Genomic DNA, 19,425 nt, shown 5'->3' with positions numbered 1-19,425 from the left:
AGCCATCCATTGGACTGAGTACAGGGTCCCCAATGAAGGAGCTAGAGTAAGGACCCAAGGAGCTGAAGTGTTTGCAGCCCCTTAGCACAAACAACAATATGAACTAACTAGTACCCTCAGAGCTCCCAGGGACTAAAACTCCAACCAAAGAGTACAAATGGGGGGGACTCATGGCTCTAGCAGCATGTGTATAGCAGAGGATAGCCAAGTCGGTCATCAATGGGAGGAGAGGACCTTGGCCCTGTGAAGGTTCTATGCCCCAGTGTAGGGGAATGCCAGGGCCAGGAAGTGGGAGAGGATGGGGTGGTGATCAAGGTTGGGGGGAGGGAACAGGGGATTGTTTTAGTTTTAGTTTTTGGTTTTTTTCTTATTTTTTCTTTTTCTTTTTTCTTTTGGAGGGGAACCTGGGAAAGGAGATATTGTAAATAAAGAAAACATCTAATTAAAAAAAAAGACCACAAATAATCCAATTTAAAAATCGAATACAGATCTAAACAGAATTTTCAATAGAAGAATCTCAAATGCCTGAGAAAAACTTAAAGAAATGATCTACATCCTTAGGTATCAGAAAAATGCAAATCAAAACTACTTTGAGATTTCATCTTATACTTATCAGAATGATTTAAATTAACAACATAAGTGACAGCTCATGCTAGTGAGAACATGGACCAAGGGGAACACTCCTTCATTTCTCATCAGAGTGTATACTTGTAAATCCACTATGAAAATCAAATTTCCACAGAAATCAATATTTCTGATTTTTCAGGAAGTTGAGAATCCATCTACCTCAAGACCTAGCTACACCACTCTTGCACACATACCCAAAGGACACTTAATCCTACAACAAGGACACTTGTTCATATTCATTGTAGTTCTAGTCATAATAGTCAGGAACTGGAAGCAACCTAGATATCACTCAACAACAACAACAAAAACAGATAAAGAACATGCGGTATATTTGCACAATGGAGTATTACTCATTTTAAAAAAGGCGTCATGAAATTTGTAGGCAAATGGATGGAAATAGAAAAAAACAATCCTGAATGAGGTAACCCAGACCCAGAAAGATAAATATGATATGTATTCACTTATTCGCAAGCTACAATCTGTAGACTCAGGGAAATTAGATAAGGAAGAGTTGCCTGTGGGGGACTCATGTATTTCCCTGAAAGAGAAAAACAGAATAAATGTTACAGCAGACTGGGGTAGGTGAGAACAGAAGTGGCACTAGCATCAGGCAAAGGGACAATTTGGTGGAAGGAGCAACTGTAGAAAGATGGAGTTGGGAGCATTTAAAGGGTGGAATGGAATCCTAATGCAATGAAAACTTCCTGGAATTGATGAAGTTGATCTTAATGAGGACTTAGAGTTATGGGAGATACAGACTCTAAATTGTCCATCTAATGTAGCCAGGCCAAGACTTCCAGCAGTGGGAGTGCATTTCATTCAGTGAAAGTGCTGGACAAAGGGGTTGGACATGGAAATCCCCAAATAACCTAGTCTGATGCTAAGATAAAGGGTAGCTCTCAGGAAACTGACAGTGGATCTCCCATTGCCAAGGACAGCATCCATACAACTCATTGAAAATGAAGAAGTCAAGCTGGAGCCTTCTCCCCTATGTTCTTGTCTCTTTGTTGCAGAAAGTTATTCATCACTCTATCAAAAAAGTACTTAGATACCAACCCAGCCACAAAATATTTGACCTACAGTCTGTTCTGCTTATAAGTTACATTGGAACACTTACGATAGCCGACAGCTAATATCTAATTTGACTTATGCCCCACTCCACAAGAAGGAACCCATATCTAACACTGCTTGGACAACCTAGCACCAGAGACTCGATAGCCTAGAAACCTAGGTCTGAAAAGATGTTCAATTAAATAACTCCTAATAATGCTTTGCTATACTTATAGATCAGTGCTTTATATGGTTATCGTTAGAGAAGCTTCCTCCGGCAGCAGATGGGAACAGATGTAGAGACCCACAGCCAGACATTATGTGGACTGAGTCTAAATGAGATGTCTTCACCAAATACCTACTCTCAGATCTCAGGGGATCCTGTAAATGAGGAAGCAAAAGAGGGTAAGAGTCAGAGGAAATGGAGGACACAAGGAGAGCAGGGTCTCTGAACCACCTAAGAAAGGTGCATTTGAGCACAAATTCTGAAGCAGCAAGCACAGGACTTGTGCGGGTCTTTGTCAGGGCCTCTGGACACAGATTTTAGCTATCAGCTTAGTATTCTGGGGGGACCCCTGAGTGAAAGAATGAGTGGGTCTCTGACTCTTATGTCTGTTTTGGGACTCTTTTCCTACTGTTGGGTTACAGCGTTCAACTTTGATATCCTAGTTTTTGTCTTGTTTTGTTATCTCTTAGAAACCTATTCTTTTCTGAGAGACAGAGTAGATTCAGAGGCAAGGGCTTGTTGGGAAAAACTTGGAAGAATAGAGGAAGGAGAAATTATCATCAGGACATATTGTATGAGAAAATAATCTGTTTTCAACAAAAGGAAAAAAAAAACAAAAAGGGTTGACAGAATACAAAGAAGCTAAGCTTTACTAATTTTCTCTTCCTGTTCTTCTGGCTCCCTCTTAAGGTCTTGGAAAGTTCGAAACTTCAATTTATCTTTTTTCCAATAAAAAATTTGCAAGCAGAATGTATATCTATATGTTTAGTGCCTATGCATATCTAGCTTGCTACATGGTTTAAGGATCTCCTGTATGTGACCCAGGGTAGAGAGTTGCATGCTGGAGACACAATGTGCTTGCAGGTTCCCATGGAAGAACTGTGAGAGAAAAAGTTGGAGATCATTATGGAAAATGAAACAAACCAGATGCAGAAGGACAAACACAGCTTGTTTTCTGCAGTACTAGCTTAGATCAAACTGTGGATGAGTAAATGTGGTCAGGATCTGGGACTAGAAATGGGACCATGAAAGAGAAGGAGCAAATCTTGAGGGGAAAATACATTGCCAAAATGCAGACAGGGATAATCTGGGGAACAGAAGAACCTACAACAGTAGTGTAGGGAATGAGTAGAAAGTCCCAAATATATATACATGTATATATTTGTGAAAATACATGGACATGAAAGTGCCCATTAATCATATCCATTAAATTACATACTAACCCTAAAAAGTTAATAGGGAGGGAAGAAGAACGCAAACTGATGATGGAAAGGTTACCTAGCATGCTCAAGGGCTTCAGTGTTCAGTTCTCTAACACTACAAAAGGGGGAAGGGGAGATTCAAGACCAGGGTATTCTTTCTGGGAAGAGTCTGTGGACTAATTCTCTTATTCACTATGAATAGCTTTGTCAAAGATGGTGAGCTCTTATAAAGAGGCCAGAGCGCTCCCTGGCATAAAGCCCAGAAACATTGGCTGAAACTCTTGTTCCTGTTTCTGAAAAGTACAGCCAATGGTGAATGATGTTTATAAAACAGGTCAGATACACATGATATTCTCTAGGTTACGCAAATCACAAGCCTGAGAACAGAGAGAAAGACTTTGTTTATGGGCAAGGTTCTTAGCTAGTCCATAAATGCTCAAGTGGATTCTTCCTGGAGTCCACCCCATTCCCACCCCCACAGGAATAGCCTCCAAAGGCTAAGACTTGGAACTTGGGAAGGGGCGTGGCTGAAAGCCTTGAGGTGGGGCAAAGGAGTTGTTTGCATCCTTGTAAAGACTGGGTAAAAGTGAAAGAGCTCTGGGGGACAAAGCTCTGTTAAGGCTTAGGGAGAAGATAAGCAAGTCAGGCGAAGAGGGTGACTTAAAGGTGAATAGAGCTGGGCGGAGGAGTCTGCAGGAGATGGGCTGGGCCCTGTAGGAACTAGGGGGCGGTTAACCACAAGCCTGGCTCAGTCCGAGAACTACAGGCAGTGGCCCTAAGGACCTCCCTTAGTTCAGATTTCAGATTCTCATTCCCCCAAGAGCTTGCTCCAGTATCAGCCATGCTTGCCGCAGCGGGCTCCCTAGTAGCCTTCATTTGTTCTGCGCTCCATCTCCGGATTTTGCTGCTGGCTGCTGTCACTTTTCTGTTCCTGGCTGATTTCTTCAAAAACCAGCGCCCCAAGAACTACCCGCCAGGGCCACAGCGCCTGCCCTTCGTGGGTTGCTTGTTCCATTTGGACCCCAAGCAGCCCCACCTATCACTTCAGCAGGTAGGAAAAGGCCACAGTGCCTGGATGCATCCTGGGACTGGATATTGGCACCAGCCTCTGGAGGAGCTAGCTGAAGGCTGATGCTGACAGCCCACTAGCCCATAGCTAAGGTGTACAGATTACAAACAGTTGCAGATTTTCTTGTTATCTGTCGATGAAAGACTCTCAGTGTGATTTTTATGGCCAGAAAACATACTGTCTCTGATTTTTAATTCTTTTAAAGTATGTCAATGTAGATTTGATGACATAATTTATCTTCATAAATGCTGCACTTAACGGTTTTAGATCCAGAAAACATAGTCTCTGATTTATGTAGTTACTTGGAATTTATGGCTTAATGCCATGTCTCACTAATCGTAGGTGTCTTACGTTTCTTTATTTGGAATATTCACCCTTTGAATCTTGTGGTACTTGTGGAAAGAAAACATTAACTTCAGTACCTAGTTTTAGAATATTGGTTCTCATCCTTTTTTATGTCTCTATTCTATAGCACAGTACATTGTGGTGACCCCCAAGAATAACTTTTTTTTTTTGCTACTTCATAATTGTTTTGATGGGTTCAGGAAACCATTGTGAAAGGGGTCATAGCTCACAGGTTGAGTACCACTGTCTTAGATGCTGTTTCTCCCTCAAGAATAAGCATAGGATCCAGATGGCACCCATTGCCAGTTAGGACTCCCTCAAAACAAATTTTCACTTATTCCTAGAACTTGTTTGTCAATATTGTAAATGAGTCAATAAACCTTTCTTGAAAAGCTTGAAACACTCATGGTCACGTTCATGAAAATAGAGTTAAAAGTTGATCCACCTTTCTATGTGTACATTACTTACATCTTCCAGAAGAAATGACATACAGTTATTGAGTCTGTCCTTAGTAGAGACACTGGATAGGCTTTGCTAGAGGTGAAATGAACTTAAAATAGGACTCTTGGTTAAAAAAATTTTAAAAGGCTGTATATAGGCTGTATTGTTATATATATATATATATATATATATATATATATATATATATATATATGATTCCAAGATGAAACCAAAACATTATATTTGTTTAAAATGGTTCATATAGGACTGGGGCTCTGTGACTAATTCTGTAGGGTATACTTACAAATGAGGATTGAAGCCTTTCTGTTTAAAACCACTGTTGGAGCTAGACATGACTTAGAAAAATAAAAGGTAGAAGTAGGATCTGCAAAAAGCCAACTCTTGAGTTTACATGGGGAAGAAACTTTGAAACTACTCATATAGAGTCATTCACCTCAATTTTCACAGACTTTCACATACCACATCATCATGGACATTCAGTTCTTTGATTCTCTGGTTCCCTCTTCTCCTTCCACCTGGACTCTCCATCTCTCACACTCATGCCTGCTTCATTAAACTCTGAAGTCATTGGATATCTCAAGGTCATGTCTTTTTCCTCAAATCTTACATAACGTCTGGAAATTCCCTCTGTCAGACAGCAGCTTTGCCTTCCTGACTACATTCGTTTACTTACAACTTGTTTGCCTTTTTGGGAAGTTGGAAAATGTTCATTATGATGAGGAGTTAGAAAGTTGATATGATAAGACATAAAAACTACCAGTCCATTACTCAGTGAGTACCATCCATGACCAGAGACTTACCCTGTTCCTTCCTTCTCATCAACACAAATTTGTGGCTCACACTCTTTGCTTGCTCATTTCTCAACAAGGTGGAGGGTGGCTGGGATGCTTTAATGAGAAAACAGGGTGACTTTCCCATTTCTACTTTCATTCTTCCTTAAAGAATCCAATGTGGGAGAGATAATTATTTACCTTTCATAGCTAGGTTCTAAGTTTTAAAAGACAGAGCAATTTCCTGAAGAGTCTACAGGCAGTGAAGTACAGAACTAACATGCTCATGTAACTCCAGAGGTACAGGGAAGTCTCCACCCCCAGCATCTTCCCTTTATTGCACTTTCCACATCTAGCTGGGTATGAAGAGAGCACAGCCTCTTCTGGGTAAATAGATAGTTTGATTTATTAATAATTTCATAATTTAATGTTTGCTACAGAAAAACTTTAAAGATAGACTTTCAGCCTTTGGGAAGATTATAATCATAATTCTCTGGCCTTCACTGATTCCTCCAGGATCCTTCCGAATACAAATGTTGATTTAAAACACTTATGATCTCATAACTTAGTCTAGGAACACATTAGTGCTGATTTAATTCATATTGGCTGAACACATGAATTAAATTTTTGGAGAAAATTATCATAGTAGAGGGAGAAGTAAAAAGCAGAGATGAGAGGAAACATTTCCATCACAACAAAATGTGTATGCCATCTGCATACACAAATGTACATCACTCAGAATTAGTTACATTAGTTACACAGGAATCTTCTATACATAGAAGATGTTTGTGGGCATTATTCTCTGGCTAAAGAGGGATGTTTATAAAACTACATGTATACTGACCTTCCTTGACCTTTGGGCTTTCATATAAACTGTATTTTTGCCTTCATTAGAATTCAGGATGCCTCAGAATAGAGAATTTGTCTATTTGTTGCTACACATATCCTCATGTCTTCTCCTAGGGACATAGGGTAGCTGCATACCTAATTCAGATTTGCTGAATTCATTGAGATTTTCTATAAGGAAATTTGTATTCACACCAGCCTGTTATATTATTGGCCAGAAGGCTAAAGACCTCAAATGCTATCACTTTAGTGATTAGTATAGGGAAGTGTGTATCAAAATTGAGCTTAATGCATTATGAGTAAAAATTTCTCAACATTTCTATAGAGGAAGATGCTTGCTTTCCTCTCCTCCCACACAGTCCTCACAGACATCTCAGTATTAGTCTCATTAGCTCCACACATGGCTGCCATATCTGGACACAGACATGGGCTCAATTGTGACTACTGTAATATTTTTCAGTTTGTGAAGAAATATGGGAATATGATAAGCCTGGATTTTGCTAACATTCCTTCAGTGGTTATAACTGGCATGCCCTTAATCAAAGAAGTCTTTACTCAAATGGAGCACAATTTTCTGAATCGCCCGGTCACTCTTCTCCGAAAACATCTCTTTAATAAAAATGGTAAGTTTCTTGATCAATATGTGGTGTGTTTTAAAATTTTGGTGACATAGTAAAGTTTCTTGTCTATAACTTGGCAACATTCCTATAAACCACCTGTTATCTGTAAAGGAAGCAGGATGCCATACTTCCTGAATGAAAACTCCCATAGGAGGACTTACACTGTCTCTCTTCTAGATTTGGGGGAAACCATGTGACGTGTCCTGAACACCAACTCTTGATGCTTTGGTAGTAAGTCCAGCCAGCCATACTGTGTTCTCATTTCCCTTTTCCCACTCCAACTTTCTGCCACAGAAAAATAGATGAGTCATCTTCTTCCCGATGTTATTCTTCTTGTTTAAACTCCTCATACTCCATCAATAAAGTGATAGCATTAGGGGTCTTTAGCCTTCTGGCCAATAATATAACAGGCTGGTGTGAATACTTATTTTCATTTAAAAATAATCAGAATGCCGATATCAGACTTCAAGTGTATTAACCTATTTTGGGAGGACAGTTATAAGAATTTGAGGATTTCTCTGAAAGTTACAAAACTGATGAAAGCTTGGCAGCTTTGCAGGTGAGAGGGTAGTGGTGGATGCTGAATACACCAGAGTGATCTTCCTCCTTGCCTCTAGACTGTGTGTGGGATACTCATCCTTCTTACATTCTTGAGTCATTTATCCATTCTTTGCTGTATATTTTGGCTAGAATATTGTCCATAAAACTTTCTTACATTATGTGTCTTGTCTTATCCATGAGTGTATACCTATTATTCAACTTAACATGTTTAGTAGTGAATTATTTAACTGCTCTGAACAGATCATGTACACAGTACCCTCACTCTCACCCCTGCAAGATCTCTCTGGATTCTCAAATAAAAGATACACACATGCAGAGGTATTTTTAATAGGCCTTCCTAGCTCAATAGCTGGTCACTTCTAAACCTCCCCTTTACTTGCACACACTCCCCTCTAGTATTCCTGGCTTAACACCTTCTAAATCTGTATTTTATCTTTGCTGCCCTGTTACCTTCTGGGCAGCACTCCCCATAGGGCCGCATTCTTTTTCCACCTACATTGTTGGATGATTTTTCTCATGCAGTTCTTAAATCTGATCTCTCTTACTCCAAGTCATGACAATTCTCCTCTTCTCCCCTTCTCCCTCTGTCCCTTTCTAGCACAATAAGAAATCCTTCCCCTGCACCCCCAGTCTCCCTGCCCAGTCATTTGTTGTAAGGCAATTCTTTATTCCCAATCAAAGCCAGCTGGGGCAGGGACCCTGAGGTCTAGAAGCACAGCTTTTGAGAGCTGAATTAAGACAAAGCATTAGAACCTATTCCCAACAAACATTAACTTCTAGACTTGTGTGATCAGAATATGGACTTCAGAGCTGGAGAAACTGAAATGTGAATAAAGCTGCTATCTACTAACTATATTTTATCCCTGTGTCTCAGCTTTTGCATCAGGTAGAATGGTCCTACATTAATTGTTAATAAGCACATAGATATTCTGAAAGTACTAAATCACATAATATACAAGGAATGCTAAATGAATGCTATTGTAAGTAACCAGTAATATTGTTTCCCTTGCTTTGGGGTTGTCTCTTTAGATAGCTGCCAAGTGCCTTATTGACCCTTCATTGCATCATATACATGTACATCCAGTTCATCAGAAAATTTTAAATGAGAATCACAATGCCGTAATGTGGAATCTTTTCTTTCCAGGATTGATCTTCTCCAGTGGCCAGACATGGAAGGAACAAAGAAGGTTTACCCTAATGACATTGAGGAACTTTGGACTAGGAAAGAAGAGCTTAGAGCAGCGAATTCAAGAGGAGGCTCACCACCTTATGGAAGCCATAAGAGATGAGGGAGGTGGGCATTTTGCAGTGCAGGTGAAGGGGGTTGTGGCCTTATGTTTGCTGGACAGATTCTCATTATGTGCCTAAGTGTTTATCCTGGGCCTGCTCTAGGCTAGGCACTGAAGACTGAAGAGTGAACTTATAACTATGATTTTGAACTAGAGGACTGTAGTCTAGCAAATAAAGTGGATTATTAATTACTTTGCTGACTTTAAGTCCTGGTCACCAATCTGACTTTCCAGCCATTGACAGAAACCTTGGTTCATGCCAGCCCTGTGAGTGTGCTGTGGCCAGAGGGCATCCATTATTTCATTCTCTGCATTCTCCAGCATTTATGTGGGGGAAGGGGCAGCTGAGAGATTGTTTTCTTTATAGACAATACAGACATAAATATCTTTAATTGGTCCAACTTTCCCTTTTCCCACCTCCAGGACAGCCTTTTGACCCTCACTTCAATATCAACAATGCAGTTTCCAATATCATTTGCTCTATTACCTTTGGGGAGCGCTTTGAGTACTATGACAGCCAGTTTCAGGAAATGCTGAAGCTACTGGATGAGGCCATGTGTTTGGAGTCATCATTGATGTGCCAAGTAAGCACTCTAATATCTCAGGAAGGACATTAGAATGGGACAATTTCAAATGAACAGGCTCATCTTTTGATATATTAGAGCTTCTGCAGTTAAGATATTGTCATAAAAATGTGTTTAATACAAATGTATACAGATATCTGCATTGATTTCAATGTTTTGATAATATGCAAAATTTGTACATGAAAATAATATTTCTAATATTTAAACAAAGTACCAGCATTTGGAGGATGACCATTTATGTGTGAATGTTATTGATGTTGTTGAAAAGTAGCCCTAGTTCTAGCTAAAGGTTTTTGACATTTCCCTGTGTATGCTGTTTTTTGTTAACTGAGACTAGGATTGGCAAAATGTGTGACTTTTCTGGAAACAATCCTTTCTCGATATTTGGGTTTTTGATTTGATTCCAGACTTGTGATGGTGTTAATAATGTGGCAATGTATATTCTGGCATGAGTGTTCACCTGAACCTAGTCACTCATTTGTCTTGAATTTGCATCAGCACATAAAAAAAAATAACTAAAAGTTCAAAAGTGGTTCCTATTTTTATTTCAAATTAATACTTCATGTTGTGAATCTTGTAATATTACAACATAACATTTGGTCTTCAAACTTCACCCCCAGCTGAGGAAGCCTATGTCCAAATTCTTGTCCCTTCAATCTTTAGAATCTTCTAAACATTCCATACAGATTACTGGTCTTTCAGTCATATTCCTATATGTGTAAGACAGTTTTAAACGAAAACTAACTTCTAAGGTTACCCATATATGTTTCCTAGAAGTTGTGTTGCTACCTTGGAATAAATATATATGAGGTAACATACACATTTATATGTGTTTGAATTATGTGTTCTCAATGGACTATTTGTCCCTGTATCAATTACATGCCATTTTAAAAATTTTTAAACTGTTTCAGTTTTAAAAAGTACCTTAACTTTGAAAATTGAAAGATCATGTAACTGTAGAAAAAAATATAATTATGACCACTGTGCACATATGAATATGCTCCAACAAGGGTCAGCAGACATCCAGTCACATATCACTTATATACATGTCCTACTACTACTGCCTCTGACCTGGAGTTATGGAGCGAATTCCCAATGTCTCTATTATATCTAATAATGTGCTCATTATTCCATCTAATGGGCTAAAATTGCCTTCTAAAATAGAAGAGTTATCTCTTGAACAATGGAGCTCTGTCAACATTATAGTTTTATGATGGCTTTCATTTACATTAATTAAATAACAATGGGTGTCATCATGATATCTTCGTACGTGTGCCAGTATTATTTTACTTACAGTTTCATCTCAGCAAACCAGCTGGCTTCCATTTTTCCCCAGTTTGCTTTTTTATCAAGTGCACATGGATTCTATTTTCACCCTACTTAGTCTCCAGATCTCCTTTCTAACTTCTTGACTTGTAAATTCAGAGATCTTTTTGTTCAACAATAGTGAAAGACAGCATGCATTTAACCTGCTGACCTCAGACTCAGAGCTACTGGACTCCAGGGCCTTACTCAGCTGCTGACCTCAGACTCAGAGCTACTGGACTCCAGGGCCTTACTCAGTTGAGGAGCTTTGTTCCTGTGCACTGAGGGGAGGGAGTCTCCCTATCCACTTCCCAGCCTGATTCTGGTTCTTGCTGTAATCCACACTTAGGCCTACTAGTATTAGGTCCCTCTTCTGTCCATAACTATCTCTCTGGGCCTACTCTTACCCAAAGGCTGCAGTGAGAGACAATTCTGAAATTCTCTGACCGGTGAATCCTCCATAATTTCAGGAGGCCTCTGAGTGGTTCACTTTTTAGCCATGGATTCTCTGTCGAATTGTCAACCAGCTGTTCCACTTCAACTTGTATATCATGACAAAATGGGCTTTTCTCCTCCACTGACCCATTAACAAAAGGAATCAGTATGATCATCAGCTTCACTTACAGGGGTTCTGGGCTCCTCCTGTAGGTAAGGCTGCCAGCTTTCAGCTGCCAGGTCCTTAGAAGAGGCTTTTGAGTGCCTGCCCCCTGGCCCCCCCCCGACCCCCTGCCAAGGGAACTCCCTGGCTCCAGAGTGTCCTGCTTGTTCATCTTTTCCAGGATCCTGTCACTCCTTCCATCCATTCCCCAAGCTTTTTATCTATTTTCCTGTGGGATAAAGTCTGCTCTCCTTATCCTGTCTGTCTTTGTTACTGGCTCCCAGGAGCAACTTGTAGCACACCAAATTACCCAGAACTCCAACTTTATAATTTTTCACAATACATTTGGACACACATAAGCTTAATGTTCTCTCTTCTTAATTAGGAGTGTTTGTTTTGTCTAATACTCTTTTCCTCATTCAAGATATTTCATCTGCTATGCATGGGCTGCATGCACTCAGTTTCACTCAATCGATGCTGAAAAGGATAGGAAAGACTAACCCCCACTGGTTTCCTTCAGTCTTCATCTGGAAATCACTTTCTGCATTTCATTTTTAAACTCTCACGTGCTTCTGTTTTGGAAGTTTCCTTTTAAACCAACACCTATTGGCTATAAATGCTGTACCAGATTTGGTAATTGTTCCCTTTTTATGGGAACACTTATTTCCATTTATTGGAAATAATGGAGTATGAGGGAACTAGAGACACCGATTGGCAATTAAAAGTACAGGCTGATTTTGAAGAACTCCCAAATTTGGTCCCCAACACTCAGGTTGGATGGCCACAGCATATGTGACTCCAAGGAACCCAATATTTCTGGCTTCAGTAGGCACCTGAACTCATGAATTAATTGTGCCCCTTACACAGAATTAAAAATAAAATACATATATTTAAATTATTAAATTGTGAGGACTAATTTGGAATTATTTTATAGTTTAAAATTCTCTGAGTTTTCTCATGTTTTAACTTATTAAATGTTCTCATTTAACATTCCCAGGTATAAATTGAAAGGAATTTTAAAATTTTATATTACTTTAGTCCTGGCCTTAAAATTTGATCATTTTAGGAGCTAGAGATATGGCCTAAGCAGTTATGAGTATTAGTTGGTCTTGCATAGGACCACAGTTCCATCCCCAGCACCTGAACAATGACTTACAACAATCTACAAATTAAGTTTAAGGGGCTCCAGTACTCTCTTCTGACTTCTGCAGGCACCAGAATCATGAAAAACATAAAAGAAAATAAATTAATCTAAATAAAATTGACAGTCTTAAACATCCAGTATCTGAGATAATTATTTTATTCCTCTCTAAAATAATGTAAGATCTTTAGAAACCAGTTCTGCGGTGTTATCTACCTTACTATCCTCATGGCTCCTATTTTATTAAGAATATATACAATTAATTGGTTTTTATGTTCTCTTTTAATCACCCAGTGTTATAATTGGAACCTCTTCCTCAATTCAATTCAGGGTGTTAAAGTCCTTTGATGGTAAAATTGAAATGTCTGTGGAGTGTGGGGCTATAGAGAAAATGAAACAGGAGTCAAGATGGCTCTACTATTCCACCATAAGACACAAAGGAAAAGACAACACTGTTGTGAAATGTGTCACCATATGTCTCTGTGACTGTCTTATTTTTCCCAATCAGCTTTACAATATCTTTCCAAGGATACTTCAGTATCTTCCTGGATCACACCAAACATTTTTCAGAAACTGGAGAAAACTGCAATTGTTTGTTTCTGATATTATTAACAATCACCGGAGAGACTGGGATCCAGATGAGCCAAGAGACTTCATTGATGCTTTCCTCAAGGAAATGGCAAAGGTGAGGAAGATACCTGCTGTGTTGTCTTCTGCTTGCAGAAGCAGCAGCAGTTTAATGGTTTACAGTTGATCCTACATGTTTCCCCGAGCTTATTGGTTTGACATGACACAGTTGTGTTCCATCACAGTATTGCATGATCCTTGTATGGCTGGTGGCCAGGAAAGCTTTGTATGGAGGTAGTAAGAACTCAGTTCTGACTCTACAGGACATAGATCCCTTTTGCTATGTCTCTTTCCTTCATCTTCAATACCAAGACTGTAGCATCTATTTCTCCCTGATCACTGCTTCCATCTTTATATTTCATCTCTTTGATTCTGAACCTTGAGCTCCCTCTTATAAGAATAATTCACTATACTCTGTTTTTGAAAGTTATTTACACATACAAGGTTTATTAAGAAGCATCAAGCAATGTGCAGAGAAATGAATACATGTGCAACTAGGGATAATTGCATAGCACACTACAAGGAAGTTAGATGCAAAGGATACGGTACTTATAAGGTGTATGGTGGCATTTATTTAGGATTATTAGGGTCATTAAAAACAGAGTTCTAAAAGGAGATATCATTTGAAATGTAAATAAAGAAAATATCTAATAAAAAATAAATAAACATATAAAAATAGCGTTCTAAGCCATTTGTTGGGAGACCATGATAATGCCAGATCCTATCTTTATATGTCTCTCTCTTAGCCTTTATCCATGTGTGAATGAGCTGTGTCATAAATGAAAGTTCCAATTAAGCTTCAGAGTCCAATTTTGTTATGAGTTGGTCTAGGGACAGTTACTGACTGTCACACACTACTGTAAGACAAAACAAAATACAGCTGAAGGCTGAAGTTTAACTTTAATGTTTACAAGAGGCCCTCTAACTCTCATAAAAACCTTCCAGTAATACAAAAGAGGCTAGACAGTGGCCAGTTTGCTGTGGTTGATACATTTGCATCATTATGACAATACCTGGCAAAAACAACACAAAAGAGATTTATTTTGGCTCATAGTGTCAGGAAGTTGGGTCCATCACTGCAAAGAAGGAATGCCAGAGAAGCTATGCTTAAAGTAGCAAAAAGCCTATGGTCTGGCCACATAATGATACATTCAGAAGCAGGGACCAAGGCAAGATCGGGGGCCTGGATATAACTTTCAGAGTCCTGCTCTTAGTGCCTGGATACATCCAGCTATAGACTAATCCCCAATATTATAGAACCTCCAAAAATACATCAGATGACTAGAAACCAAGAATTGAAAACATGAGCCTGCAGTAACTCTGAAATTTCATTATAGCTCCAAATCACATCACAAAATATACAGCCTCAATCTCACAAGACCTCTTACTGGTACATATCACTGGATCAGTGGTGTAAGCAGGGAGGAATGGGTTCCTTCTCTGACCAAAGACAGAATAGTAATTTTTTCATCCCCTCTTTTATTTCACTTGCCTTGTATAATATAGATAAAAGCAACATTGTAATTTTTTCTTCAGAGGAAGAGACAAATAATTATTTGTCACACACAGGTATTAGATCATCAGTATTAAGAGCAATTGTAATATATGTATATGTCTAGAGGAAGCTGGAAAAGATGATGTTATATCATAAAAAAAAATAACTGATGGAATCAGAAAAATCTTACCTTGAAAAGATTACTAATCAGATCAGAGAAGCAGTGAACAAAGAGAGTTAATTTGATTCTTTCTGGTATCAACAAAATCATTTGTTGAGTCTTGACTATGTACCTGTGGTATCTCACATAATTGACAATGGTATGTCAGGGTATGTTTTTAATTTTCATTTTTCAAACTGATGAAAAGAAATGTTGAGTGAGTACCCTAGGCTATGTATTGACTTAGTGATGTGGCTGATACTAGAAGACAAATATAATTTTTCTATCCCATTTTCTTATCATTGGACAAAGGTTTTTATAAAGTTTAATCAGAAGAAAGTAGTTGCAGTGATTTTCATCCACCCAAGAGCCATAATGCTTTGGCCAGCTGCAGCACTTGGGATAGGAAAGTGCTTCATGAGGCAGTCAAATGGAATATCACTTTATATGAATTTTTCAATTTAAAAACCTCTGAATAAACAAACACACAGTGTCTTTTGTAGTACCCAGACAAGACTACTACAAGTTTCAATGAAGAAAACCTCATCTGCAGCACTCTGGACCTCTTCTTTGCTGGAACCGAGACAACATCCACAACACTGCGCTGGGCTCTGCTCTGCATGGCCCTCTACCCAGAAGTCCAAGGTGAGTGTGGTGACTGCACCTGACAGGGTAGAATGATGCTTCTGGAATCTGTGGTTAAGATGGGACCAGAAGATGGGAGAGTTCCTGGGAGGGAATGTGCACTTGGAAAGGGACACATTCTCCACATGTTCTGTTAGGAATGTGATGGGTTCACCTCACAAAGAATTGAGCCTAGAACAAAGCAAAGAAGGAAAGTGACACTATGGTAGGTTCCAGCAAAGAATGACTTCATCCTAAGAGCGTCCACAGATCCCCTCCTTCCTTTTGAGCAACACATTCCTATTTGCCCTGGATATTGTGCAAATGCCCTAGTCTGGTTTCTGGAGTCATGGGATATTCTCCCCTCTGTCTATCCTCAACCCCACCCACCCTGCCTGGTAGCATTTCTGTGTTTCATGTCCTATCTTGTTGCTGTCTTATTCTTGCATCTAAGTCATGACAATGGATCTTCCATCTACCAAAAACGGACTGTTCCAATTCCTGACAAATCTAGAAGGATATTGCAAGACTGTACCTGTTTAAGGTGTCTCATATTTCTCCAGGAATTTATTGATTAAGGAACTGTTGTCACTTTCTTCCTCTAGAGATGAACAATGCTCCTCCATCACTGAGCTTTATACATTATTTTATTGTCTTTCCATAATCTGTTGTCCATGACAAAGAATGATCTGTCTCATAATTTCTCTTCCTCTACATTCTAGAAGAGTTTAGAACTGGTGCTGGTTAGAACCAGTTTTTTTTCCATGAAATATTTTGTTTTTCAAATTGTAGCTCACAGTTTATTTATTTACAAAGTCAATTTAGTCCATTTTGAAAGCCAAAAAGATTAAGAGTTCTGCCAATATGATGAAGTCAAATTTGTCCATAATTTTTATTTTATCTTTGGGTGAGAGACTCTCTGTGCATGAATGTATGTATATCTGTGCATCTGCATGTTGAGGCCACAAACCAAATTCTTCAGAAGCGTAGTTCACTTATTTTTTAATAAGGTAAGTTATCTCATTGGTCTGGAATTCAGAAATAACCACTGAGCCCCAGGGGTTCACTTGTCTCTGCATCTCCAGCATATTAGACCTACAAACTTTTGCCATCACATCTGACTTTTTTATATGAATTCTAGGTAGCAAACTTAGGTCTTCATGCTTGCAAAGGAAACATTTTACCAACTGAGCTATCTCCCCAGGGTAAACTTTATTTCTTTATGAATGTGAAATGTTCACTTAATGTGTATCTATTTTTACCTATATGCATTTTGAATTACCATTTAAGATATATTTTTTTCTTAATATTACACTTAACTTTTTGGCTACATTTATAGGGATGTGGGAGAATACCATGGCATAAATGTGGTAGTCATAGGACAACTTGTAGGAATCAGTTGTCTCTTTCACCATGTAAATCCTAAGGTTTAATTCAGATCAATGGATAGTTCAACACTGTCAGCCATCTAGCTGTCCTACGACTTGAATTTTTTTTAAATTTAAAATTGACTCACTTGCATTATAGATTTGACTCCTGAAAATAAGACTTCAAGCATATTAATAGATTTAAATAATATAAGTACAACCATGTTCAATTTATAACCATGTACAGTAGTCAAGAGATGGTAAAAACCAGAGCAACCAAGTGCCATGAATAAATAAAGTATGGAATATACATGAGATCAAAAAAAATTTAGTCAGTGATAAGAAACTCTTTAATTTTTTTATTTACTTTATGTTATGTCTAAGAGTACTTTGCCTGTGTATGTATACTATGTGATTGTCTTGTGTAGGGCAGTGGTCTGTTAAGGCAACCTAGGCCCAGTCGAGTAGTAGGTCTGAACACTGGGGACCCAGTTGGCAATATCTTTGCCTGCAAGGGATGGAATGTGTTCAACCTGAATTCCTGAGTCTTTGGCCCCTGTTTCAGTCACAACCTCTCATAGCTGCCCCCGTAGTAGATATATGCTCTATCAGGTAGATAATGTCCCAAGCACCCAGCACTCTAGCTGGACCCTATCCCCAGTCACTTGACCACAGCCAAGCATGCCCCACCTCACAGACATATAGCCAAGCCTCACATAATATATGGGGTGGTTCACCCCCTCCCCTCTCTGTTGCTTTTTGTTCTTCTCTTGCCCTCTTTCCTCTCTTGCTTTCTTCCTCTCTCTCTTGCTCTTTATTCTCTTCTCTTGCCTTCTTCTTCTCTCTCTTTCATTTGTTCTCTCTTGCTTCTTGCTCTCTTGCTTTCTTTCTTTCCTTTCTCTCTCTCCTTCTCTTCTCACCTCCTTCCTATCCTTTCTTTCTCTCTACATGGACAGCCTATTTTCTCTTTCCTATAATAAAAGATCTCATTCATGCATTGTCTCCTTTTAACTAGAGCACCATGGAGCTCCAAGCCCCAGCAGCAATGAGACTCAGGCATCAGTGGCAGAGAGCCCCAGCCATTGGCAGCAGTGGAGAGACAAATGCTCCACAGTCTTGTACCTACAGTAGTAAAAACAAAAAGCATCAGAATCCCTGGAACCTGAATTACAGATGGCTGATAGCCACTATATGTGTGTAGGAACCAAGCACAGGTCTTCTGCAGGAGCAACAAGTGATTTTAACCACTGAGCCACCTTCCAGCACCAGAAAATAAATTCCGACCCTGAATTAATTCAGGACACTATGCTAAGTTAAAGAATATAATCTGAAAACTATAAATACTCAACTACCTAACTGAAAAAATAGTAAAATAGTATACCACACAGAAGGGAGAATGCAGAGAGAGGGAAAATAATATTTGAAGCATGGACATAGAATTTTTTGCAAGATGAAGCTCCAGCAATAACAGGTACAACAATACGAACATATTAAAGGCTAGTAAATTATTCATGTAAAAATGATTAGATCTTTGATTGGTGGCCCACACCATTAATCTCAACACTTGACAGATTTGAAACTGATGTGTTAAGGGTTCAAGGTGAGCCTGGCCATGTAGGTAGAATGCTGCCTCAAAAGTCATCATAGTAAGCACAATAAATTTCTTATTTTGTATGAAATCAATTTTCATAAGTAGAGAAATAGTGAAGGGCTTACAGTTCCAAATTCATTTAAAATGAAATTTATAGCCAGACAATCAAATAAATTAGTTCAACCTCTCTTACTCTTGAGAAAGAGGAGTCACTTTGACAGACAGCTATTATCAATCACTATTATTATTATTAGCTATAAATCAATCACTATTATTATTAAAAGTTAGTGTAAATCTCAAAACACCCTCAAGATAAAGCAGACTTATTCTTACTAATCATAGCAGAAAACTGAAGCTCAAAGATTGTAGCATCTTCTCCAAGACATGTCCAGCAACAGACTGCTGTCCACAGTCCACACAGATATATCTCCTATAATATTGGACTTTACAGATGTGCTGTTATATGAACATTGTGTCCTCCTGGCCAAACTCATGTTCATCTCTAATTCTCAATGTGATTGTTCAGGAGATTAGTGTCTTTCCAAAAGAAGTACAAGAGGGATTCCTTTCTCCTTGATGGCATGAGGATACAGTAAAGCTTTGGTACCTATGAGATAGAAAATTGTTTTCTACCAGGAAAGAGAACTTATAGTGCCTTGATCTGTGAAGTTCCAAGCTCCAGGACTACAAGGAATACATTTATGTTGATTTTTTACCCACTCAATGAATGGTGCTTGTTTGTAGAAGTTGGTTGTTTGTAGAAGCCTGACTAGATACTACTATGAGTGTATCTGAGATATTTAGCTCAGAGTATATAAAATGTTATGATTCTGTTGCCAGCTCAAAGGAAGTTACTGAATTGACAG

The 19,425-nt window shown here is 38.8% G+C and overlaps 1 protein-coding gene across 2 annotated transcripts in view; it reads left to right on the top strand.

The window, feature by feature from the left end:
• Nucleotides 1-3,684: 3,684 nt before the first annotated feature.
• Nucleotides 3,685-19,425, top strand: part of LOC116096256 (cytochrome P450 2J3) — a 21,442-nt gene continuing 5,701 nt past the window's right edge. For both annotated transcript variants that reach the window (XM_031377886.1, XM_031377887.1), the window contains exons 1-6: nt 3,685-4,156; nt 7,058-7,220; nt 8,923-9,072; nt 9,491-9,651; nt 13,204-13,380; nt 15,481-15,622. In XM_031377886.1, the coding sequence (XP_031233746.1) occupies nt 3,947-4,156; nt 7,058-7,220; nt 8,923-9,072; nt 9,491-9,651; nt 13,204-13,380; nt 15,481-15,622 (1,003 nt within the window). In that variant the 5' untranslated portion in view covers nt 3,685-3,946. The remainder of the gene's footprint in view (nt 4,157-7,057; nt 7,221-8,922; nt 9,073-9,490; nt 9,652-13,203; nt 13,381-15,480; nt 15,623-19,425) is intronic.

This window comes from Mastomys coucha, unplaced genomic scaffold, assembly GCF_008632895.1.
Source record: "Mastomys coucha isolate ucsf_1 unplaced genomic scaffold, UCSF_Mcou_1 pScaffold18, whole genome shotgun sequence".
In the NCBI taxonomy this organism is placed as follows: Eukaryota; Metazoa; Chordata; class Mammalia; order Rodentia; family Muridae; genus Mastomys; species Mastomys coucha.
This window is presented reverse-complemented; position numbering and strand designations above follow the sequence as displayed.